The sequence below is a fragment of the Pleurodeles waltl genome, chromosome 7 (genome assembly GCF_031143425.1).
Source record: "Pleurodeles waltl isolate 20211129_DDA chromosome 7, aPleWal1.hap1.20221129, whole genome shotgun sequence".
NCBI lineage: Eukaryota > Metazoa > Chordata > Amphibia > Caudata > Salamandridae > Pleurodeles > Pleurodeles waltl.
In genome coordinates, this window is record NC_090446.1 from 487116071 (window position 1) to 487141769 (window position 25699).

Below are 25699 nucleotides of genomic sequence, written 5' to 3' on the forward strand. Positions count from 1 at the left end.
AGAGAACTATTTTTATTTCTCCTAGTTTTTTCCTCTTCACACGTGTGCTTCATTCTACAGCACATATACATGGAGGAAATATACTTAAAGCAACGTTTTTATGCCGAAAGATACCCATCCTGCACAAGAACTACGCAAACCACAACCCAGACTTCCTTGCACTATGGCACAAATATACCAGCATTGACACATGGCTGCACAAAGTGTGCCAGAACATGGATAGATTAGAACATCTCTTTGTAGATATGGTGCAGTTCTGCTCTCTCCAGTTCATGCAAAGCAGCACAGCAACTTTCTTGCTGCCCTACATCCCGTGAACTCTTAATAAACATGGGCCTCAATTTCAGAGCCCACTATGTTTTTTAAGGGAGATGAGAAAAAAGGCATCCTGGGTAAATGATCGAGATAGTCCTTATTTGTTAAGAGTAAGGTCTGTGTCTTTATCTGTATCTTCTATTTTAATTGAGGGTTACCACCCAGTCTTAATCCAGATCCTATGTGGGTTTGTGTAACCTGTGGCGGAGGACCCCTCCTTCTACCCTGCACGAGATGTCCTTATGATTTTGTTACACCATTGCACCCCCTCTTTCTGGAAATCAGAAAAAAAAACAAAAATGTCAAACTGCCAGGCAAAATTCAAAAAATCTTTATTTTGTTAGTTATTACAGCACACTGAAATTGCTCCCACGAGTCTGAAGTTGACGGAAATGGTGCGTATTTCCTAGGAGTGATTAGGCTTTGTGAGAAAAGTGAGAAAAGGGCCAAAGCACCCTATTGGCTGCAGTGAACACATCCGCTGTTGGGCTTGTCCCAGTGAAATCCAATGGCGTTGATGACTGAACCAGAACTGCCACTCAGAAAGCGCAAAACACTGCCAGGGTAGAGGGGAGCCCCATTGAAGCTGGTACCATAGTCTTTGCCGAATGGGAACTGACGGCCCTTGTTGGTGATGAAGACCAGTTTGCGGACATAGGATGAGTACTTGCCGTGCACCTGTATAATATGCTCTCCAGGGTGCAGGAAAACCTCCTCCAGGTCACCAAGTTTCCCACCCTGGTAGATGCTCCATGTAGTGCCATATCGAACCTGAAGCCTGTAGAAGGTCAAAAACAACACAGTCAATAATGACTATACTGGAATCACTTTTCCATTCTATAACATTTCACATTAGGGTCACATTGAATAAAATTATCTTGGAGCACATCCCACAGGTCACAAAAACAGTACTAGCCAGACAAATGAGTGTGGAAACTGTGAGTGTCAACTGAGGTTGTATCAGGCTAGTGATCTGAAGATTGACTGGCACATCATTGAAGCGAACTAGCCCAGAGTTGTGGGGGACAAGTCAGACTCTTAAATGCACAAGGCGAACGCCGGGGAGTAAGCGACAGTCCACTGACGTGTATATAATATGAGAAAGGGAAATCAGTTTAAACTCCGTGAAAATGTAAGAGATGTGTGCACTGGCTGTTAAAAAGATGTCACTGAACTGTATGTGAGCAGAGAGGTGCGAATAAGTGATGTTTTCAAGCGGTGTGGCAACCGAAAATGTTTGTGGTCACACATCAGGCATTCAGCAGGGGAATGCACAATTTGGTTTTGTATAATGAGATGAAATTTCAGAAAAATCACACTAAATTAGACATAATTACGTAAAATGCAAAGCTGACATTTGCAGGGGCGGCTCCTCCGCAGTGAAAGCTGGGGCACTGGAACAGGAAAGGAGTGACAAGCGAGACAGCAGGAAATGGCGGCGGGAACGGTAAGTTTTTTGTTTTTTTTACTTTATTATTTGCCCCTCCCCTTGATATGTGTGGAGGCCGCCTCTGGACATTTGGCGCTAGATTTTTAACACGATATGCGTCCTCGCATTCATTTTGCGTACAAAGACACATTTTGCACTAAAATATGGTGCAAAATAACACAAGCAGTGCAAACAGCAGCTGTTCGCGTTCTGGTCCTTCATGCTGTTCCTATGTGCATCCTTTGTTCCCACACGTAATTACGCAACATGGCATAATATAGGCATGTCAAGTATTTTGTGTAACAACTTTAACAGAATCTTTCTGAAATAAAGCAAAACTGCTGTTGAGCTACGGAAATTTCACCTGACCCTCGCCTTCAGCAGAACCCTAGGTTGAGAGTCGGGGTGTTATGGACTCACCCGGTAACGTACTGTCTATTGACCCGGATTCTCAGGGCCGTCAGTGGTCCGTCCAGCTGGTTGCCTGACTGGGAAAATCTCTTTCCGCCACCACCACCATACTCTCCGGAATATGAGGAGGAACGTGGAGTACCTGAGGAGAGAGGAAGAGATACACAAAAACATGAGCATGCGAAGGAAGACCTTTGTGTTTTGAAACTTCAATTTACACCTTGAGACTAAGGCGCTCTATAAACATTCCCAGGAACAGAGAGGTCACGGAGAACATCAAGACCATGAAAGTTCAGTCTTGTGGCGATAGCACAGCTTATTCTGAATTTTGAGTGTCCGATCCTGAGAGTTTTACATGTGACCGGGCAGCACTGAGAGATTGAGGCCCTATTCTGTAAAGTGTGAACTAATGAAACAAGAAACTGTGCTTGGCAAGTGCATGGTTTAGCTATTTTTTTCTAAAATGTTTTATTGCAGGCAAATTCCCCCCAAAAAAGAAGTGCCTACATGTGGGGACCATATGTTTGCAATACAAAAAATGCATACATTTTTAACAGAACAGTGCATGTGCTTACTAGCCTTCAGAAGTATTTATAAAAGAAATAAAGACACTTTCGTTTTAACTCACATCAAGGAAAAATGTAATTCTTATTGGTGGAAAAAAATTGCTGCTGCCTTTGAATTACTGTAAAATGGTTTAAATACTCAAAATGGCTGCAACATAGAAAATGACTAATAAATGAAGAGAAGAAAGTATTGGCAGGGTCTGGCGTTAGGCCACAAGGATATAAATGAAGTATTTTTCTTTGTAAATGAGTTTGTACATGTGTGGATGAGAGGCAATGGCTAAAGTGAGCTGACCCATTGCCCAATGCTGAATACTATGGTATGTGGAAACAAATTATGAATGACAGTTGAACAGACCAGCGGATAAAAAGGGATGACCCAAAGCCCCTCTACACATGTGCATATCTATGCATTTTATATTTATAGTTTTTATAACACAAGGCTAGTGGGAAAGTAAAGCTGCCTCAAGGCCAGGCCACAAAAACGGGGAAATGCCATTTGGCACCATTTTGGCTCCTTATACAACAATGAACTGAGCAACAGGTTTTTCTGCAAGCCATATTACATAAAGATGTTTGCCAAAACAGCAAATCACTGGGGCCTTTCTTAACTGAATGTGGTCAGAAGCTTTTCTATGGTCATAGGTGCAATGTTTCACAGCTATGGAGCTCAGGTGGAGGACCTGAGGTCTCCTCATATCTGGTACCTGGCTTTTAGCACATTCAATAAGCTGTGATCTGGATACATAAGGGGCAGTTTCCTTGTTCATACAGAAAGGTGCCATATTATTTATACATTTAGAAGTCAAACAAAGAAACTTACTGTAAACAGGCTGCAGTGCAAACTTTTAGTCAGAAGACCATCAGGTTCAATTGCTTTTTCTGGAGGTGGTACTAGCTGCTGCATTACCTCCCGTCCCTCCCTCGCCTTCCTTTTAACCAATGAGGCCTCCTGCCTCCCCCCTAGACCCTCCCTTCCCCTTTCAAAACCCCCCCCCACCCTTATCCCCTCCTGTTCTTTTGTCTAGCCCACGCTAGACGTTTTTCTTTCCCTTTCTTACCTGCACGGCGGGGCCTGGAGGTCGTCGATGGAGGCACTCCTCGGGACGCGGTGCTCCACGAGGAGTGCTACGGCTGGGTCATGTCTTGAGCGAACGGCATGGCTGCTCGAGAGGCGTGTACTGGGGGCTGGCTGACGGGGTCAGCCGGCCCTCTGTGGCTGGGGCGTTAGTTTCCGGGTTTCCGCGCCGCGGAGCCGCGAGGACCGAGGAACTTCAATTTTTGGATGCTGGTCAGGTAGGACGGGCGTTCTGCCCGTGGTTTTTTGGATTTTTACAGGGATTGTGACCTTTTTAGGGTTTGGTGGAGCCCTGTTAGGGAGGACCAGGGTCCTATATGTAGGGTAGTGTTTTGGAATGAAAGGCAGTGTTATTTTGGTTACCATGCCTAAAGCTCCAGCAAAGAGACGTGGTTGTCTCTTCTTCCTCCTCGGAGGTGGGAGGGGAGGGTAGCATTGCTCTTCCTGAGAACCCACAGGTACCTGGCAGGGGTACTCCCCTCATGTCTAGTGAGGAAGTGCAGGATATGGGTGAAATGGCTGTCACCAGGGCACTGCAAGCTGGCGTGGCCAGGACTGATCAGTCTAAGCGTGCGCACTCATCGGTAGCGGCAAGGAAATCCTCATCGGAGAGTGAGGATGAGGCCCCATCAACGTCATCTGGGGGGAAATAGGTTTCCAGAAGAGGTAATGTGGGAAGTGATGACACATGTTCGGGACAGTTTAGGTTTCCCTGTGTTTCAACCTACAAACTCAGAGTCTCATTTATTTCCTCAAATATCAGACGCCTTTTATGCTTGCCATGCCTTTCCAGGGACCTGTGAAGGATATGGTGTTTCGTGAGTGGAAGGATGTGGAGAAGGCTCAGGTTCCACGATTCCTTCAGAAACTTTACTTACTTGAGGGTGAGGGGGTTTTTCCTCCTTCAATACGCCTGGACTCTATTCTGGCTACTCTAATTGGCTAAACGGCAGTCAATCCGGAGGATTGTGTGCCTACGTATGCCACAGACCGTAAAGTGGATTCAGGTCTTAAGAGGGCTTTTGCGGCGGAGAATCTGGCGCTGAAGGCAGGGATTTATTCTGCTTATGCGTCACAATCATTGGTTCAAGGCTTTGATAAACTGGCGGTGGCTGTACAGGAAGGGGCGGAGTGTTCGGAGCTCCTGGCTGGTATGGAACAGCTGGCCAGATTATTGGCGGATGTGTCTTCAGATATAGTCCGTACTTCGGCTCTGGCATCTGGGTCTTTGATTGGGGCTCGTAGGTCCCTCTGGTTGCGTTCATGGAAGGCTGATCCAGGGGAAACGGCGGCCTTGTTGAGACTGTCGTTTGAGGGTTGTAACTTGTTTGGAGAACTATTACCATCCATACTTTCCAAGGCGTTTAAGGAGCGGAAGCATGCCTTACCTTATAAAGGGGTTTCTTCTTCGGGTAAAGGGTGGAAGAAGCATTCCAGATCTTCTCCTACTGGGTTTCCAAATCCTTTTCGTTTAGGAGACGGCGTTTTCATCCGCGTTTTTCACCTAAGAAGTCTACTCCTGAGACCCGGGGTGGTTTCAAGAAGGGGTCCTGGCATTCGCTGTGGGCCTGGCAGAGGGCCGGTTGGGGGATGACTGTGTCACTTTCTTTCAGCTTGGGAGGACAGTGTAACCGATCATTGGGTACTAGACATGGTGACCAATGGTTATGTCATAGATTTTGTGGCGGTTCCTCCAGATTCCGGGGTGCATCCCACACCTCTGCCTTCAGAGGGGTCTTGGAGTGGAGCATTATTGGACGGAGTGCGGGACTTACTGGTCATGGGGGCCATTTCCCATGTTCCGCTAGACGACCGAGGTCAGGGCACTTATGCGGTCTTGTTTCTTGTGCGGAAAGTTTCAGGGGGATTTTCAACCGGTGCTCAATCTGAAGGAGGTGAATACCTGGATCAGGACAGTGCATTTCCGCATGCTGTCCATTCGGACTATTTTTCCATTGGTCAGGCAAGGGGTTTTCTGGTGTCACTGGATCTGCCGGATGCTTACCCACACGTACCGGGGGCATGGTCCTCTCAAAAGTTCCTGAGGTTTGCTGTGGGGCAGGATCATTTCCAGTTTTGCGTTCTGCCTTTCGGTCTGAAATCTTCTCCCTGAATTTTCACGAATATGCTGGCTCCTCTAGTGACTTTGCTTCATTCAGAAGGGGTGTTTCTGCACCCTTATCTAGTCGACATTTTGATTCATGCCCATTCACGAGACCTTTTGCAGAGGCAGGTGGCCCAAGTTCTGGGGGTCCTGCAATAACACGGGTTTTTGATCAATTGGGTGTAATCAGACTTTGTGCCGTCCCAGGATCTGGTTTTTCTAGGGGCTCGGTTTCAGCCTATTCCAGGGTTGGTGACTGTGTCCGAAAAGAGGTTGGATGCTCTCCAGGCTTTGGTAAAGAAGGTATGGTTACTGTCTGCTCCCCGAGCTCTTCTATGGTTGCGACTGCACATTTGGCGTCAGTGATATTTTGGGTTCTTGGGCACGTTTCCATCCCCTGTGCTTGATGACGTGGTTCTTGAGTAGGTGGGATCCAGGGTCCGGTTCTCTGAAGGACGGGGTTCCAGGGTCCGGATTGATTCACAGAGAGTTGCAATGGTGGTTGGATGCAGACCACCTGAGGGTAGGGGTGTCTTTGTCACCTCTGAGACCCGTGGTGGTGACGACGGATGCCAGCCTCTCCGGTTGGGGGGCATGGATGGGGTCAGCTCAGATTCAGGGGTTTTGGTCCCCTCGGGAGGCGAGTCGGTCATCTAATTGGCGAGAATTGCGGGCTATATTCCTGGCTCTGGTCCATTTCCAGGATTCCCTGAGGGGGTTGGCGGTTCTGGTTCGCACAGACGACTTAGTGGCCGAGGCTTATGTCATTCGGCGAGAGTGGTAAATGTTCGGGCGGATCTACTGAGCAGAGTGATTCCTTCCTCTCAACTTTTCTCTCTCCGGAGGTCTCTGTTTCGGCATCTGGTTCGGCTTTGGGGTCTTCCAGTGCTGGATGTGTTTGCGTCAGTAGAGAATGCGATAGTGGAGTGCTTCTGCTCCCGGTTTCGGTGTCCCCAAGCATGGGAGGTGGACGGGATGTCATGTCCTTGGCCGCAGGGCCTTTTATATGCGTTCCCTCCGTTTCAACTATTCAGGGCGTTTCTGTTAGGTGCCAGTGGCTTTGAGTTCTACCTTGCTGGCTTCAGGGAGACGTTCAACTTTGCTTTCTTATGGTAGACAGTGGAAGGTGTTTTCGTCTTGGTGCTTAAGTCGTGAGTTGGATCCTTCCTGCGCTTCTCTCTTTGAGGTCATGCAGTTCCTGCAGGACGGTGCTCGTTTAGGGTTGTCAGTGGCTTCTCTTCGGGTACAGTGGGCGGCTATTCAGGCATTTAGGGACCATGGCGTAATCTTCAAGTTGAAGGGCGATTGATGCCTGGATTTTTTCAGGGGCTTATTAATTTATTTCCTCGCCCGGTACGTTCTTTTCCCTCATGGGATCTGTCCTTGGTTTTGGATGTGTTGACGGGGGCTCCTTTTGACCCATTGGGGGACTATGATTTGCGACGTCTATCTTTGAAGACGTTCTTTTTGGTCGCCATTACTTCGGCTCGTCGGTTGGGGGAATTGGGGGCATTGGCATGTTCCTTTCCTTTTTTGTAAGATTTTTCCCGATAGGGTGGTTCTGGTTCCGGTGCCTTCCTTTATTCCAAAAGTGAATTCTTCGTTCCATTCCAGGCAGGCGGTCATCCTTCCTTCATTTTGTCCGGATCCCTCATCAGGGGAGGAGGGCCGTTTGCATTTGTTGGATGTACGTAGGGTTTTGTTGGAGTATCTGCGGGTGGTGGCTCCTTTTCGTACAGGGGATTCACTGTTTGTTACTTTTGGTCCGGCGCGCTACGGTGAGAAACCTTCCACGGCTTCCTTGAGTCGGTGGGTTCGATCTTTGATTCTGTTGGCCTATTCCTTGAAAGAGGTGGTTCCTCCTCTAGGGATTCAGGGGAGGTCTTCCAGAGGCATGGCGGCGACGGTGACAGAGCTTCAGGGGACTTCAGTGGTGGAGATTTGCAGGGCCGCCACTTGGGCTTCTCCTTCGGCGTTTGTGCGTCATTATAGGCTGTCGGACTGGGGTGGTTTGGAGTCGGTGTTTGGTCACCGGGTCTTATCCTCTATGAGAGAATGTTTGGGATGTTCTTGGTGCAGGATATTAACTAAGGGTCTTGCAACTCGATGTCCGTCTCCTGTGTGTTTTTCTTGCTATGTCTCATTGGTTAAAAGGAAGGCGAGGGAGGGACGGGAGGTAATGCTTCCATTTTCTTACGATAATGGCATTACTCCTAGTCCTACTCCCTCGCCTTCCTTTTCCGTTCCCTCCCACCCTCCCGGTACGGACTGTCCGAGTTGCGGCTTGGGCTTGGTTTTTGTACAGGAGGGGATAAGGGTGGGGGGGGGTTTTGAAAGGGGAAGGGAGGGTCTAGGGGGGAGGCAGGAGGCCTCATTGGTTAAAAGGAAGGCGAGGGAGTAGGACTAGGAGTAATGCCATTATCGTAAGAAAATGGAAGCATTTTGGACCACCTCCAGAGGCATATGATAGACAAATTGTAAGGTTATGGGGCCCCCTACCACAACTGTATGACCGTCTCTAGGTTTATGGGAGAAATCCTTGTAGCTGATAAAGCCTCAGTAATGACCCTTGCACCATCTCCCAGACTGGATACCCGTGCTCAGGTCAGACATTTGCCCCTCTCACTCAATCGCAAGCCAATCCACAAGGATTGTTGGTACCTTGCCTGCAATGGTGGCATTTAGTAAGGCAGGAAAAATGAAGAAAAGTATGTCCGTTTTGGCCCATCTAACTTTCGGTCACTGCTCCAAGTTGCCACAGACCAGAGGTTCTATTCCGCTAAGCCAAAATCCTTTTTACACTGCACCATCCATTATGAGTCAAAACAAAGGACACGTGCTTCAAAAAGACCCAGCACCTGCTGCATGTAAAGAAATGCCTCTTTTTGCATGATTACCCCCAAAGGTTTGGACAGATGCTGCTGGTTTTTTGGCTCTGACAATGCACTGAGACCTGCTAACCAGACCTCAGGGCCAGTGTTTTTAATCCTTAAAAGGATGCGTTTGATTGGCTATCACAAATGGCATATGTTAACTTACTTATAAGCCCCTAGTATATGGTGCCCGAGGCACCCAGGGTCTGTAATTTAAAGTGACAACATGTCTCCCAACCTTCCTCTGCAGACAGGTAGAGCAGTTTTAAACTGCTAACTCAACTTTGACATTTAAGCTAATGGCAAAGAACACGCCTCTCTTTTTAAACCCCTAAAGTAGGCTTATCAAGTCCTAAGGCTGGGGGCTTTATATTAGAAAGTAGAACTTGCATTTTTAAGTGTCCTTACAGTACAAAACCCAAATTGGTTTTACTGAGTAAAGTTTGGTAGCCCCATTGGCAAGTACTAGGTTAAATGCTGGTAATTCAGCTGTGCTAACTCCTGAACAGGACCTCTAAAGTTGGTACTGCAAGGCATCAAGTCAATCAATAAATTAACCCCGATCCAATGCTCATGTCAAATTAAATGCAACTTTTAAGCTTTTTGGAAAGTTGCCACTCTGTTGGCCAAGTTTTCCAGTGGCCACACACAGATTCTGGCCATAAGGCAGCCTTCTTCCCTCCTAGCTAGAAGTGTGAACGACTCCCAGGAGTGAGAACAATAGAGGCCTTTCATTGGAAAAGGTGCCCTGTCTCCCTGGCTGGATGTAACATAGGGTGTGAGCCCAAAATATGAGCATCAAAGGAGAAACCACCTTTGAAGGGCAAATGGGGGACATACAAAAGAGGGGCTGCTCTTCTGTTGAGGTAGATGGGTGGGCGTCAGGGATAGAGAGGGGAAATCACTTTCTGTTTTTTCCGTGGACATGTAGCCCTCAGGCAGCTATATCTGTAGAGTGGGTACCAAGCTCTACACACCAAGAGACAGCCACATCTTGGAAGTGGGCAGAATAATGCACCCTGGGATAGCTAGATGCCATACTATGCAGAAAGTCGTCATCAGGCGGAAAAGTTCCATTGGCTAGTAAGCACCATATCTTAAGGGAATTTTCTGGATATAAATATGGCGCCCCTGGCATCTAGCCCTTAGATCACATCTGGATGGGAGAAAGACCTGAAGATGGACTGCCCTGCTGTTTTGTGGATCTGGCAAGACAGCTGCACCAGCCAATGGACTGCACCTTCTGATCCTAGAGATAGCAAAGAGAAGAGTGTGCCTGTGGTGCCTGGCTCATGGGAAAGTCACTTCAGACCCCCAGACTGAAAAGGTGAACTCCAAGACTCAGTTGGCTGACTTTGTGTTACAGCAACAGGACCACAAAAGCTGAAGTAGCCTGTCCTGGCCAGTCAGTAGCCAAAAACGCTTGACTGCCACTGACTGTTGACTGACTGCCGACGTGCAGCCTGGAAGACCAAGTCCCAGTGCTCAAAAGCTGTACCTGAGTCTGCTGAACTCAGGAGTGTCATCGAAGTGCGGTTTGGTCACCAAAGACAGACATTTGCCTGCGTCAAAGGGAACCGCTGGTTTTTCTGTGACCAAAGACCAGTAGTCCAGTGGCAAATGAACTTTTGCTGGGCCCAAGAGGATTTAGAAGGACATCGATCCCTGTGACAAAAGTCCCCCGATCTGGATCATGGACCAAGGAGTAGTTCAAGGAAGGCTTCAGTTGGCCACAGAGCATCTTTAGCATACTGTATCTCTTGCCTCAGGACCACTCCATTGATTTATAAAGCGGTTCACCCGTTGAACCTACAACTGGACTTGTGACTGCTTTGGTACCACGGTATCTGTCCTACTACTCCTTATTGGTTTCTCTGACCTTAACCTTGCCAGAATTGGTCACCCAGCACAGGGCGGAGTAGCCAAATACAACTCTAAACTTTTACAAAGGATCTAAACTTTTCATTTACCAATGCTTGTTCATCCTTTTCTGAGTAAAATCCTGAGATTTACATTTGACATAAAACTATATATCTACAGAACCCTCCAGTTGATTTTTTTAGTTCTACTGTCTACTAATTCATACAAATCTGACTAAAAGTTATACATTGGAGTTGGATTTCTTTCTAGTTGGGTGACTTTCTTATTCTGTTGTTTTGGTACTTCTAAATGCTTCACAATTGTTCCTTTGTCTAAGCATGACTGTTCAAAACCACAACTACCAAGGGTTGAGCTAAGGTTTAACAAATGAGCCTGGCTGGACCCAAGTTGGTTTTGTGAGTGTATTCCACAGTGACATCAGACAACCACATCTTATAATGCACCACAGTTCCTCATGCTGCATATAAATGTTAAACAGCGCTAGAGATAAGTTACTCCTGGCACCATCACTGCCACCTCCAGATGAGCCTGATAGACAAGGCCTCATATCTCAAACTGCTACTTTCAAGAACTGACAAAACCATTAAAGAAGCCAACTGATTTTGCCTCAAAGTTTGTGCCATCTTTCAAGCAGTAAACGTAAAACAAAATGTATTAGTTCTGCTCGTTACTGTGCAGGTTTCTAAAATGGTCCATGTTATATGACATGTTCCAGGCTAAATATTGACTAAGACCTGTTCACTTGACCCTGTCCCTAATAAAGCAAGCTTCAAAACGGTGCAAACTCCCTATCCCTCTGTCTTTCTTCGGTGTATAAAGCTGGGTGTAATAGACACTAGAAGAAAACATTTTTGCACCATTTCAAGGTACTGAAGCACAATTTACAGAGGTAAAATTTTTATTATAAATGCAATTGCAGTCTTATTCAGGATTCCATTCAAGACACCAGAGAGAGTTTGTAGAGGAAGTGAAGCTGATCAAGGTATTTAAACCAGTAAGTGGAAGCAGTTATACGGAGCCTGGGGTTATCGATTCTGACTTGGCTCTCCAACCCAATTACCGATCAGCAGGACATTTTGGGCCAGGAAAGGGGACTAACATGCAGGATCAGAATTACCGGGCCCTATTACCCCATGTAATTCCCTGAATCGGGTCCTTTTACAATTTACAAGTGGAAAATGGCCAAAGAAAAGCATTTAAGCCCAAATTTAAGAAAAGTGGTGCTGCATCCAATGCAGCGCCACTTTTTTTGCGCCCCTTAGCGCCCCCTACCGCCATCATGTGTGTGCCTTAAATATATGGTGCACCATGGTGCAGGGTAGGGGAAATAGAGTGAACATGTTTTACTCTATTGACGTACTGTGCAGCATTAGTGCCTGAATGTTGCCAATAAACTTGCAGAGTACATAGGGACCTATTGAAAACAATGGTATGCCCCCTTTTAATGCCTGCTCTGTGCTAGTGTTAAAAATATTGGCTAAAAAAGGCACAGGGGAATCTCTTATATTACACTGCATCATTTTTGCGGTCCCCCTAACAGGCCTGGCGCAGAAATAATGTGGCGCAAGGGGTTACAAAGTGGAGCAATGCATGCATTGCACCACTTTATAAATACGGCGCAGCAAATTTGGCCTTGTTGGACCACATTAGCATCATAAAAAATTATGCTAATGTGGCGCAAGGAGGCACTAGGCCCTCTTAAATCTGGGCCTTAGTTTTACAGGGTGCATAATTTTGCCACACTGGATGATCGTTATAATTCCCGTTGAGGGGGATCAGCACCCTTCTCTTGCAAATTGTGAGGAGTTAGGTGGTTTAGAGGCAGACCGAGGAACCAGAAGGCAGGGGATCGTCTGTGCACAGACAAGAAGTAGTGGAAGGTAGAATACTAAAGCAGTCTTCTTAGAAATATTTGCTGTTAGCGGCACAAGGAAGAGCTGGTTAGAACTGCGTAGCTTTCTGTAATTGCTTGAGGTTGTGACTTTGGCCAAGATAGCTAGGATTTCTATTGTTACATAGCTTTGAAAATGACACATGGTGATCTGAAGACCAGGTGTAAGTGGAATGTTTCATTCCACCTGTGGAATTGGCAGAACTGGGAGGCTCTGCAATCCCAGCCAAATTCCACCAATCACCGTGTGGAGGAATTTCTTTGTAGCGAGGCTCTAGAAGTGCGAGTGGGAATAGGTGCCCCCTAGTGCAATTTTTGTAAGCGGGTGGTCGCAAGTAGTCGCAGTCAGAGGGCTGCTTCTTGAGTAGATTCGCTTTTGCTCAAGATAGATTTTCTACTCGAGCAGCAGCAAAATCAACTCGAATAGCTGCACGCTCTTATGCACCTCATGGTGCTGCTTGCACTAATTTTTCAGCATTGTTCGCGCTACTGCCGCTAAATTGCAGCACGACATGCATTTTCCATTTATTGGAGGAACTCCTCGGAATCTCAGTTTTTATGTAACTCAACGAGTTCCCCCACCGCTACTGAGGACGGTTTGGACCTATAATAACAGCTGTTGGGCTCTAGTTTTGAAAGCACAGTGGACATATGGTAATACTTCCTGGTGCCAAAGGTCATTCTTGCCGCTGCTTGCAGAACCGTTTGAAGGAAGCTGTGGAGAGAGGCTGTGAAGGCGAAAATCTTGCCATCTGATGGGAGATGACTAGAGCGCGTACAGCGTGTTTCTTGAGTTCTAACTTAAGGATTTATTGTAATTTATTTTACTGGCGGCGTTTTTAAAGTACTCACCTATCCTGGAGGCTAGTGAAAGTTTGAGGTGCAAAGAGAAGTAATTCGAGAGTCGTGGTCTGTTGACAGGTGTGTTTTTAAGTCCTTTGTTCTAACATGGCAAGGAATGTGCTTTTTGTAGTGCATTTTCCTTCAAATGCCAGTATCAGCTACAGAAGATAAAAATCAGTACAGCCAGCCATAAATATTGCACCTAACACCAGCAGATTCTCTCATTCCGGTCCTAGGAAAGTGCAGGTACCCCGCATTGCAGTATAAAGTCCGAAAACAATGTATTACAAAATCACAGTTGATACAGGTAATGCAGAAGGTTGTAAAACCATCCAAAACACCCTATAAAGACAACCCAAACCTTACATTGACTCCAATGGGTTTGCCAAGTAGGCCCCAAAACCTTCCACCCCGTGGAATTCAACCACAGGAAAAACTCAACACCCGTCACTATTCTACACTCACTACACTTGGTTTGGGCTGTCTGCGAAGAGCCCTCATGGACCATCTCCAGTGTGCAAACTCACAGCATGAATTGAAAGCGCTAAGAACCCAGGACATTTCAGAATGTGTGTTAAATAAAAAGGCATAACATAACATGAATTCTTACATTTCTGTGGTCCTCGAAATCCCTTTATTGCATAACACTCGCTCTGTCATTCTACTTACACCGAAATTCCCTGTACGTCTGTGTGCTAGAAATGTCCTTTTATTTTTAAATCCTCCTAGAATCTTACCTGCATTAACGCAGAGAGCCGCACACAGAAGGGCCAGCAATGTGATGTAAACCATTCTGCCGGGAAAAGAGAGGGAGAAAACGATGTAAGACAGGTTGGTGAACTGGTGTTGCCATAAGTAAGACAATCACAAAGGTACATAAGAAGTGTATTCACAAAACAGCAGCATGCAAAGGCGGTCAGCAGTACACACAAGTGGTCATAGAGTGCCTCTTTCAGGCTATCACAGAACAACCACACACAGTCATGTACTCAGTATTTGATTTAAATACAAAAAAATGCAGGCCCAAAGGCTTTCTTCGGAGCCCACTATGAACGATGCTGAGTGCTGGACTTGCCAAATACCAAAGCTATTCAGTTTTAATTCCACCTCATGTCTCTTTATTGCCATCCTACAAATGTCTCCGCACCGCACTCCTGCAGATTCACATTCAACTCTGCATTCTGCATTTGCCACAGTCTTCTCACTTATCACTTCCTTTCCCCTTTTAATGCCTTTCTCTTCACTCTGAGTCAAAAGTCTGATAATGAAAAGTAAGTCCTGGTCCTCCAAAAAACCGTGTCAGTGCACACCCCCTACAACCACCGGCGCTGATTAAGCACTGGTCATGCATGTAGCAGCACAGACTGCATCTAAGTCCAGCACACAGACAGTCACACAGCAGCATGAAAACAGGCAGACATTGCTACTGACATGGTCGAAGATCTTCTTGACAGTGGCCACGGCTTCTGTTGATGCTGGCCTGTGGCAGCAAGGTATAAATGTGCTGGGCAGGACTTAGAGCCAAGAGCTGTAGTGGAAAGTGATTTAACACCAGCACCACAATGCACTGAGTGAGAGCGGCTCGCCATAACTAGGGGAGTTTTCGTCGGAAAGGAGGGAGAGTGATTGATCGGATTTCCCTTAACCTCCCCAAATAAAATGTATGAAAAATGTGGCCATGTGCACATCTTACCCCACAATTTTCATATCTATTTGGTAAAATGTCCACAGTTTAAAAAGTTCGTTCTGATGTTCGGCTAACCAAGAATCTCAGTGGTTGAGGTTCTGTCACAGTACTCCTGAAGACCATTTCGCAGCATCAGCAAATCATAATGTGTGGGCCATTTCCTACCATTTACCACCGGACTTTTCCTGGGCCCATGTTACAGCGAGAGCGCCCTGTCTCCCTTTGCACCGGTCGCACAGTGGGAGGGGGTCTTCTTGCAAAGAATGCACTGCCTCGGGGCAGCTGCAAACCTGCTCCTGCTCTGGAGGGAAGGCAATCAGTGGCGGCTTATCTGCTGCTCCTTGTTTCACAGTGCAGGCAGCCGCGCAGCTAGCGCTACATGCGTAGAAGTGCCCGTAATACAGGCTGGGGCGCACGAAGAGGGCACTAATGCCCCTTGCACTCGTAGGGCACGATGCATAATATGCCCCTGGTGTTATCGGGCAACATTTTGTCCACGTCTGAGGTGCTCCCTTCCATGTTAGGGGGACATGCAGTCAGGCTTCAGAGCAGGCAGGGCGACAGAAACAACCCTGCTTAATGCAAGACAACATTTACTGCAGAGCGCGTAGGAAGGGAAGGCAGCACCGCCAGTGCTACCTGATCCACCCACTGCCTTCGACACTGGAAATCAAGGGGGACTCTTTGTTATGCAAATCCATTACATGACCTGTTGATATCAAGTGGGTAGGGGTTGGTCGTGCATGCTGATGCCATTCAGTTCATCGTTATTTTCGATGGAGATATTGAACGAGGCGCGAAGAAACTGAATGAGGATACTAATATAGTTAAATATTGCATGATGTCGAGTTGGCCATTAAGAAAGAAAACACAGAGTTGCTTATGATGCTCAAATGAAAATCGTCATGCGGTCAGATGATGACAGGGGACTCTGGCATATATATCACATAGAAAGCAGAGGTTTGGCATCTTGTTCGATCGGCTACATATTCTTGAAAAGCAGGCAATCTTACAAAAAAGTGTGCTTTCCAGCTGAGGATACTTTTGAAATTCGGACCATTTTAGGAAGGAGAACACATGGTCACTAATGCAAGTCATTATTGCAGTGCTTTTTCTGGGAAGTTTCCAAAATAGTATTTTGCATGACTACAGACAATCCAGAACCAGGCTGGTACTGTAGTAACCTATTGGCCTATTGTCTCCGGAGTGGAATTCTGGGCCTTGATGTTTGTCCACAGAGCTGCTGATCAGGACTTCCCTGAGCACGGGCAATCTCAGTTCTATTGGTATATGCAAATGAGGCGCCTCAGATCTATGGACACAAAAACGTTGATAGCCCCTGCTTAAAGAGAAGCATCCTGGGTGGGACATGTTTACTGAAAAGCACCTAACTGTAAAATTAACTTCAAATAAACATTAAATACTCTTCTAATATGGCAATTTTTAAAAGAGTCTAAAATGAGGCTGCTCTATGTGCCTTTATTGGAGAGCTGAAGTTATGCATAGCACCTGGATACCTTTCCTGGCGCAATAAAAATATATGTACAAATGTCACTCTGTCAGCTACAGAGCAAAATGCACTAAGCACCACAGAACAACAAATAAATGTGTAGTCAGAGCAGCGTACAGGCAATCTTATAGTAGTGCACAAAAGCAATACAAGAGAATTAGAAACCAATCAACCCCCCAAACAATCAACCACACCAAAGTTCCACCAGCAACATTGTATGGAGGCAAACATGAGCATTTTGATAGAAATGTCAAAAGTCCCAATGCAGTGTATGGTCTCAGATGCAAAAATATAAGCATAGTACCAAAAAATTGAAACTATGTACCAAAAAAACAAAGCCTTCAATGTCCAAGAGAACTGGATGGGATTTGGGAGTTCTTTGGGGCTAAAAAAACGAATGTTTGAGGAAGGCCAGGAGCAATAGTTTGCTAAAGTCTAAGCACCCATTGGTGTCGCCACGTACAGGACACTAAAAATCCGGGGGAAACAGCTAGCCTCTCCAGGTAGCTGATGATTATTATAATCAGTGACATCACAGGAAGTGATATCATAGGAATTGACACTCAGGGAAGTTGCAACGAATACTCACACAATCATTAATTTATTACTACAACCACAACATAAATACGAAGGCCTGAACATTTCTGAACTGGAAACATCTTACCTACAGTTTAACTGAAGTAATTAAATTATTGCTGATTCCCCAAAAAGTAACATAACCACGCAACCAACGGATGAGCTTTTGTGGCTTGTGATACAAGTATAGAGAATATACATTCACCCTGATGTCATTGCACCCTGTTAGTGTATAGTACCATTGTTGAAAAATAGAGTCAGCATAAATATAAATACATCTAAATATGCAAGTGCCTGGCAGTAGCACGTCCAAGCATACCTCTGACTTTAAGAAAGCAGAAAGACATTGGTACATACGTAATTCTCAGACACAGAAACATGATTTAATTTTGATCATTCTCACTTGATAGTACAGCGCTTCTTTATTCGAATCAATCCTATATAATTCCAGTTTTTGGCACTGTAAAAACATTTTCAAAAATGTAATTCCTTCAAATCACTGTATTGCTCTCACACAACCAACCCTCAAATATTATTTCAACATTAGGTTTGCATAAAGAATACAAGGTGTACACCATTAATACTCTAAAACGGCTTACACTAAATAACCGAAGTTGAGTTCATGAAAATGCAAATGAGCACTAGTTATGATCAAAACCTGAATACATTCTGTGGAGTTCATTGTGGTCATTTCCAGTAAGTGCTCTAAAGAAGGTGAGCAAGTCTATATCCTGTGTCTATCCGACTTCACAACAGCAGATTCGTCTAGAAATCATAGCACAAACCAAGCCTTAAATTATTACTTCCAAATCTCACTTTATATGCTATAGTCACAGAGCTCTGCAAATAAGTGTGCAGCCTAAACTTATGCATGAATCCAGATGCAGCAACAGAAATGTAAAATACAGGAGGCCTTTATCGATAAATAACTCTTACCTTACGAGAGCTACGAGACATGATGCGCCTCCTTTCTATCCTGAATGCTGGTCTAATGGCCTAGATGGTGCTGTTTCAAATCATAAGAGTGATACTGTCCTGACACAAGCCTATCCTCAACCAATGAGAAGTGAGGGATTGCAAGGCTGTCAGAAGATGTGATAATTATCTTGTTGCCTCTAAAATAGCAGAATGTTTCTCCTGCTTTGAAAATTAATTTCAAGAGAAGCTCTAACATATCAGAGATGTAAGCTTTCCTTTACCATAAACTGCACCCTAATGTTTTTAGAAACTGCATTTGGTGGGTGGCACCCATATAATGTATCTCTAAAATCTAATATGATCTCCCCAACATGCTGGAGAAAAAGTGCTGTAAAGAGAACAAGTTCTGTAAAAACAACAAGTTTTAGTTTATAAATTAGTTTGGACAAACCAATATGCAGTGGTTTCACGAGATGTTTCTTGTCAGAGCATAGGAGGGACTAATGTCCAGTACTTTTTCTCATTGAAGACGGCAAAGGAAAAAGGTGGGGACATTGACATTAAAAGGGCAAAATGGATTCTAATGCCAGTAAGTAAAATGCTCCCATGCCTCCTCTTGTGGCAATAAAAACAGCTAGAGTTAAGGTGCAGTGGGCCTCTTCGAGGTACCGGGGCCGTTCCAACTGAAGCACCTTTGATGGTTACGCTCCTGTGCGGATGCTCTAAAGCTGACAAGTGGTTTCTCTCACGTGCAGAAGTGAATGGACTGGAGACAAGTATTGTGGCAGGAGAGGCGGTGCTTACAAGGGAGCCTGCTTGTAGCCTTAGACATACATAGCAGCTAATCTCAATGCAAATTACCCTTGTCCAAACATGCCACTGTTCTCATAATCAACGTTAAACACTCAACTGGCCCTTCCTTTGCTTCTGCTTCTTGAAACCTCTCTCTTACTTTCTTTCTTCAAACACCTATTGCATATTATTTCACACTGTTCACCATCAGACACTACTGCACAAATTCCATCATCCTGGAATATACTAAAATACCCTAAAACTGATTGTCTCATACTTCAAACACAGACAGAGCTTGGTGTTCCTATCACCTTTCACATCTGCACCTCCCAATCAACACCGTGGCATCCCTCAGGGGGTCCATCCCCTTTCCTCTCCTATTCAACATCTACCTAACCAGACAGGATCATGTCGTCTAACCCTACATGTTACAACTATGAAGATGATACACAAATCTTCTAAAACTTCATGGCCCAGAAGATGTCCACAATTTAAGACTTGGGGGGTAATTCCAAGTATGGCGGTAACTGAACTGCCATGCCGGCAGCAGTCTTTTGACCACCGCCAGGATGGTGGTGCAGACCGCCATATAACAAGTGTGGCTGTTTGGCCTGTGCCAAATTGCCATTTACTCGTTCCTACCACCAGGGCAGTTGGACTCGCCGGGCTGGAGACGAGCATCTCTGACCCGGTGGGCCACCCAATACCCCCGCTGGTATTCAGAGTCCCCTTTCCGCAAGGGATTCCGTGGAAGTAGCACTGCCACAAAATCCATGGTGGAAAGTCTACTGGCTACAGGAATTTTAATTCCAGTGCCGGTAGATGACTCCCTCACCCGCTCCCTGTAGTGACCCCCCAAGCCCGATCCCCATACTTATTCCCCACGCCGCCATCTCAGCATTAACCTCCACCCCAAACCCCTTACTTAACCCCGCCTCCTCCATACACACACACACCCACAGACACGCACATCCTGACACACACTCACTCACTCACACTTACAACACCCTTACACCCACACGCACACACACGCATCACCATCACCTCATTTAGACACAGACACACGCACACACAATCACTCCTCTCCCACCCCCCCATTAATGACACGCATACACACACACACACACCCCTTCACACACCCCAGCCCCCTCTCCTTGCGGAGGACACTTACCTTGTCCAACGAGGTGCTCCTCCCTGAGGGGACCGGACCCGGCTCTCCCACCGCCAGCAGCACCCCACCATCAGGACACTGCCAGGCCACATTACAGGTTTCAATATGGCAGGCGGAGTCCTTTTGGTGGGGCGGCGCCGGCAGTGGAACCGCCTCTGCACCTTCAACTGCCAGCACGACTACTAGAGGGTTTCTGCCCAAATTGTGGCAAAAATCCTTCAGTACTCGGAATATGGCGGTCCTCCAGCACCTGCTACTTCGGCGGTCTAAGGAAAAGACTGCCAAAGACAGAATGAGCCCCTGAGTGCCTGTCTCTGTTGGTTACATGTATGGATGACGATTAACTGCATAAGGCTCAACACCACAAAGACATTGATCATGATCAGTGGACAGCATCACAAACACCAGCCTATCAACGAACAGCTAAGAGAGCTTGATACCAAGCAATCTACGTCAAGGAACATGAGAAATCTAGGCATAACCATGGACTCTGATATGTCCCTGATACCACATGCCAGCAAGGTCACAAAGAGCATCTTCGACACAATGAAAACAATGCCACATCTTCCCACACATTATATACCAATACTGCACGCTTTCTACACTCTTGTAATACCACAGCTCAACCATGTCAATAGCCAATATATTGCTGTCCCCTATTTCATTATATGCAAATTTTAACAAATCCAAATGCTGCAGCAAGACTCCTCCTCTGCCTTGACCCCAGAGAAACATGATGCCTGTTCGACTAAAACTCCCCTCGCTACCTGTAGCTCGAAGATTAAGGTTTTTTGCATTGTCTACAGAGTCTCCAAAGGAGCAGCACCACTATCCCTTCAAATTAGAAATTACATTTAAACAATACAAGAAGAATTCGACTTTGTGCTCCAGGCTAGCAGCACGGATTGACATACTACCTTACAATAAGAAATCCTTAGGAGACACTACTTCCTAGGTTCAAAGCCACTAAACTCGGGTACGCAGCACGAGCCAAAATTACAAGCATCCAAGAGCATATAAAGTTCAGAAAAGAGGTGAAAACAAAATTATTCCCAAGATAATTACATCACCCACTAGTCCAGGGGCGCAACACGGATATGCCTCTCTAATTAATACTAAAAGTACCTGCTGTCAATCTGTGAATGAAGACCCAGAATCAGCCTATGTACATTTAGGACTCTATTTGTAGCTCCCAAAGACTTCACAGGCATATTAACAATGTTGAGCCTATCGCCTACCTCTGACCACAAGAAGAAGGGCAGTAACTGTAGTCTTTATGACTAATGTCAACGTATACTATCATCCACCGACTCATAACCTGCTCCTTTTTTCAACAAAGTGGGCATATAATGGATGAAAGGACATATGGAACCTTGCTGGCTAATGGAGGACACAGTTACAGGCTATACAAGTCAGCCCAAATAACTACCCAGTACCAGCCAGAGAGGACTGCCAAGATTTAAGAGATTTGCCGCAAATTGTTGGTCACCAGACTATTCTAACATAGTCCTCCTCGCACTTCTAAGACAGTCGTGTACTCTGAGCACTGACTTCCTAAAGTGACAAAAAGGATGATGATAATGCTGTGCATCTTGGACAATCTCTTACTATGAAGTCTTATAATGGCAATCAGTTCAAGAAGGACTGTAACACAGCCTATCCGGTAGATCTCTGATGCGCTCCTCACTCTTTATCTAACTTATCCTTATCACCTCTCCCACATATATAACATCACAGAGAGGTCAATCTCCTGCAACAGCTAGAATAGGAAATTGGATGTTGAATATAATTATAAACATTACACACAATAAAGGGGCCTGCAGAGTTAATCGGAGCCTGCCTGCAGCATTACACAAGTTATGAAAATGCAGGTTTGTCTCTCACACTTCTGCATCCACCACACCACTACACACTGCGTCCCCTAACACAATAAATGTACCTTGGTGATCATCACTCACGCATAAAAACACTTCCTGGATAGGCTCAAAATAAAAACAGTACCCTTCGAACCACACAGCCCTACAGTGTAGTCTGCTACCCACACACATAGGCATTCCAGTACACCACATAAGGGTAGTCAGTGCTATACAAATGTTATAATAAATAAACGCTCAGCTGATCTCCAATCTATTCTCTCACCTTTTAAATCTGGTTTTCATTCATCCCACTCCATTGTGAAGGCCAGAGTTGGAAATGAGGGAAATTGATTTGGACCCCAGATCTGGAAGTTATTAGGGAGCCGGGCCAGAATCAGTGAAAGATGTTTAGTATGCCATGGTGCAATTTGCCAACACCGGGACACTTAGGGGCCTGCGCTTTTCAGTCAGAGTAGCAACCTGCAAGGGTGAATGAGGCCCCATGTTTCAGTTCCATCTAGGCAGACCACAAATACCTTACTTAATGAGTCATCTGAACTATGTGTGTTCAAGTCTTGATCTGGCATAGAGCTGGCTGGCACCTAAAATCTTAATTCCAATGTCATTGAAAAAACAAATACACTCACACTGTGATGACACGCGTATTTGAACCAAACTTTAAATTGGAAACAGTCTTTTGGGTTTTCCAAGCCCTATATGTAAGAGATATGCCTGCACTGTAAGAATGTCAAACCTATGTGTCTATAGGAATATTGATACACGCAATCATTTATGCAGCAGTAACTAATGAGTGCATATTATTATCCAAAGGAATCATTTTTAGAAATGTTTAGAATAATGAAAAATTGAGGAAAAAACAGGAAGGTTCTACGCTTATGTCATGTAGTATGCTTGCAGTTCCTTGATGCCAGTTCGTAGGTCACTCAGCTGTTGTATAAGAATTATATATTATGAACTGCATCAAACAAAAGGACCAATGCATCAAAAGCAAGAACCCACTGAGCTGCCCACATAAAATACAAATCTGTGACACGCATGTTCACATTATGCTTTGCATCCGGCACATTAGCCCTCCATGCAGTGCTGGCTTTTGGGTGGCACCAGTCGGTAAGCTGGAGATAAGGTGGATAGCTTCAAGGCACCTGCTGCAGTGTTATTGGGCTATGAAATGCCATGAAGGAGCTGCATGCAAACTGTAAGACAGTGGTTTGGAATCATACCGGGTTTTCCCTCAATCTTTGGTTATTCTAAGGTTGCTAAAACGGGTACATTTGGGATGGAAAAACATGTGTTTTAGTGCAGACCACCTCAACCACTTCCTTACATTTTAAATCCTGACTTTGTTTCACCAGACCATGCGCTCTTAACATACAATGCATACCAGTATGCATGATATATGACTCCTACACCTAGTAGCTGTTATTATCTTATGTGCTATTTCCCAAGGATTGATTTACACACTTGTAAGATTAATTGTCCACCTATAGTAGGTGCACATAATGTAAAATACGAGGATACTCTACAATGGGATGAGTAGCGGCTATAACAGAAATTAAATTATTGTGGGAGTGGGACTATAAAGAGACAAGGGACATCGTTGGAGGGTGGTAATCAGTAAATCTGTGGAGAAGGAAGTCATTGCAGTGGTGACAACAAAGATTGTTGCACCAGGTGCTACCACTGCTAAAGCCAGCCCAGCCTTTGTGCTATTAAATGCTGAGTCTTACCTGTGACTAGACTACCCAAACTTTTCCAGCAAGTGCATTCATCACCAGAGTTATCTTACAGTTATTGTACTCAAGAAATTGCTAGGTACACAAAGATCTCTGCAGCAGGTATCTTAATGTAAACAATATTTTAAAACGAAGTCTGTTTGTTACCAATGAGTTAAGCCTGAATAGATTTACTATCACATTTGACGATGTTGCTGAATTCTTTGGTACAGAGCTTAAAAAAAATAAGGTGCAGATTTACTAATACTTTACGCCCAGTTTGCACTACTTTGTAACACAAACCATATGCAAAGTGTTGTGGTGGTGTTGACTTTCCAATGCAAATCAAGACTTGCATTGGAATGCTGCCCAAATCAGTGCAAAGTTGCGTTGCTCTGTTCCTTACTTTGCATGCACGAGGCATTCCATGGGTGGTACATTGTCATTCCTATGCAACCACTCAGGGGTTTTGACCCAAATCCCTATCTATTAACAATTGTAGATAGGAATTTGCACCAGAACATTACGCCTCCTCATAGTAAGAGTAACTTTGGAGAAATGTTTTAATTTCTCCATATTTTGCACACTTTGCCTGCTTGTTGTATTGTAGTGAAGACATATTAAGTGAAAACTTTATGAAAACATAGCGTTTGCACTGGAAGGCTCCCCTTTCTGTACAAAGCAATGGTGCGTATGTGTGTGCATTGGCGCATGGCAGCCTAAAGTGCACCAGACTGGTGGAGGGAAAAATGGCACCATACTTCAACAGATTTGGTGCTATTTTTCACTTTTCCCCTGATGCAACAGAGCAAAAGAACTTTGCTTGCTTTGCTATGTTGAGTCACATTTTAGTAAATTACCCCTCAATGTGTAAGCTGACTCTCATGCATCGCTCCTCATGACCACACCTTCATAACAACACCCACTTTCTACTACCACTCTTTTTATTTCAAATTGAGAGGAGCCCAGATCATTTGTTTTGACCAATTCCAGCACTAGTGAGGGTTCTGGTTTGTATCACCAAATTTTCTTAGGACCGGATTTAGTAGCCTTTCTTGTAACACAGCAAGTCAACTTGCTGTGCTGCATTGCTTGAAATGGAGCGAGCAGAAATGCACCATATCTACTAAGATATGGCTAGCTTTTGCTTCCTCATTGTGCTGACAATCTTCAGGCATTTTGGCAAAACCCAGGTTTACTGCATTTAGTCAATCTGGGTTTGTGTCTAATACGTGGGTGGATGCATGGGAGCACCCATTCTCCAGATATGGAACGTCTACCCTACGCAATGTGAAGTGCAAAGTGCTTAACAAGCACAAGGCCCTGCTTTGCCTAATTTTTTACAAAGTCATGCAATGTGACCCAACTCGGCCTTTGCCTGCCTTTGTAAATCTCGATTACCATTTTGCGTCATGGTTGCGCCAAAAAAAGTGGCACAAACACACACAAAATGTTAGTAAATCTGGGCCTTAGCGTTTTTACGTCATTCTTATGTTAACTCCTGCCTTTCATTAATTGCTGGAAAGAAAATGTCAAATTCTGTTCCCACTGAACGTCCATCGAAGCCTGCTACTGGTTTTTGTTACTGTCTGTTGGGGGGGGGGGGGGGGGGAAGGAATTAGTGTGGAGTTGGAGACGCGGTAATGTTCCTTCAAATTCATGGTCATGGCTGGTGGCATCCTGGCTCAGCACACAACCGAAATAGGTGTAAAAAATGGGCACAGAGAAAAAGGAATGATGGAGGGTGAGGGAACGAGCTATAAAGAGAAATACTTACTTGTCCAGATGTGTGGGGGTCAGGAGAGGTGCACTGAGACCTGTTCGAAGTCACTGTGCAGCCCCTCTTAGGGCTGCACCTTTTATATTCATCTACTGAGAGCTCCTCCTCCTAAACAACAGGGATCCCATCTGCTGGGTAAAGAAAGTAAATATATTAAAATCAGATTTATGGGCGGGTGGAACTCGTCCACTCCCGGAGGAAGGGACACGCCGCGTGATAAGACCCAAATATGGCCCTGATAAGACGAATCTTATCGGTGGCTCCATATCCTGACGGCGCCGATGA

General features: G+C 45.3%; 1 protein-coding gene across 1 annotated transcript; it reads right to left on the reverse strand.

Moving 5' to 3' along the window:
* Positions 1 to 630: 630 nt before the first annotated feature.
* Positions 631 to 25484, reverse strand: LOC138304237 (zymogen granule membrane protein 16-like). Its single transcript, XM_069244128.1, has 4 exons — positions 25412 to 25484; positions 14129 to 14184; positions 2165 to 2297; positions 631 to 1093 (listed from the first exon to the last, which is right to left on the reverse strand). The coding sequence occupies exons 2-4, from the start codon at positions 14181 to 14183 to the stop codon at positions 772 to 774; spliced, it is 510 nt and encodes a 169-aa protein (XP_069100229.1). The 5' UTR covers position 14184; positions 25412 to 25484; the 3' UTR covers positions 631 to 771.
* Between the last annotated feature and the right edge of the window lie 215 nt (positions 25485 to 25699).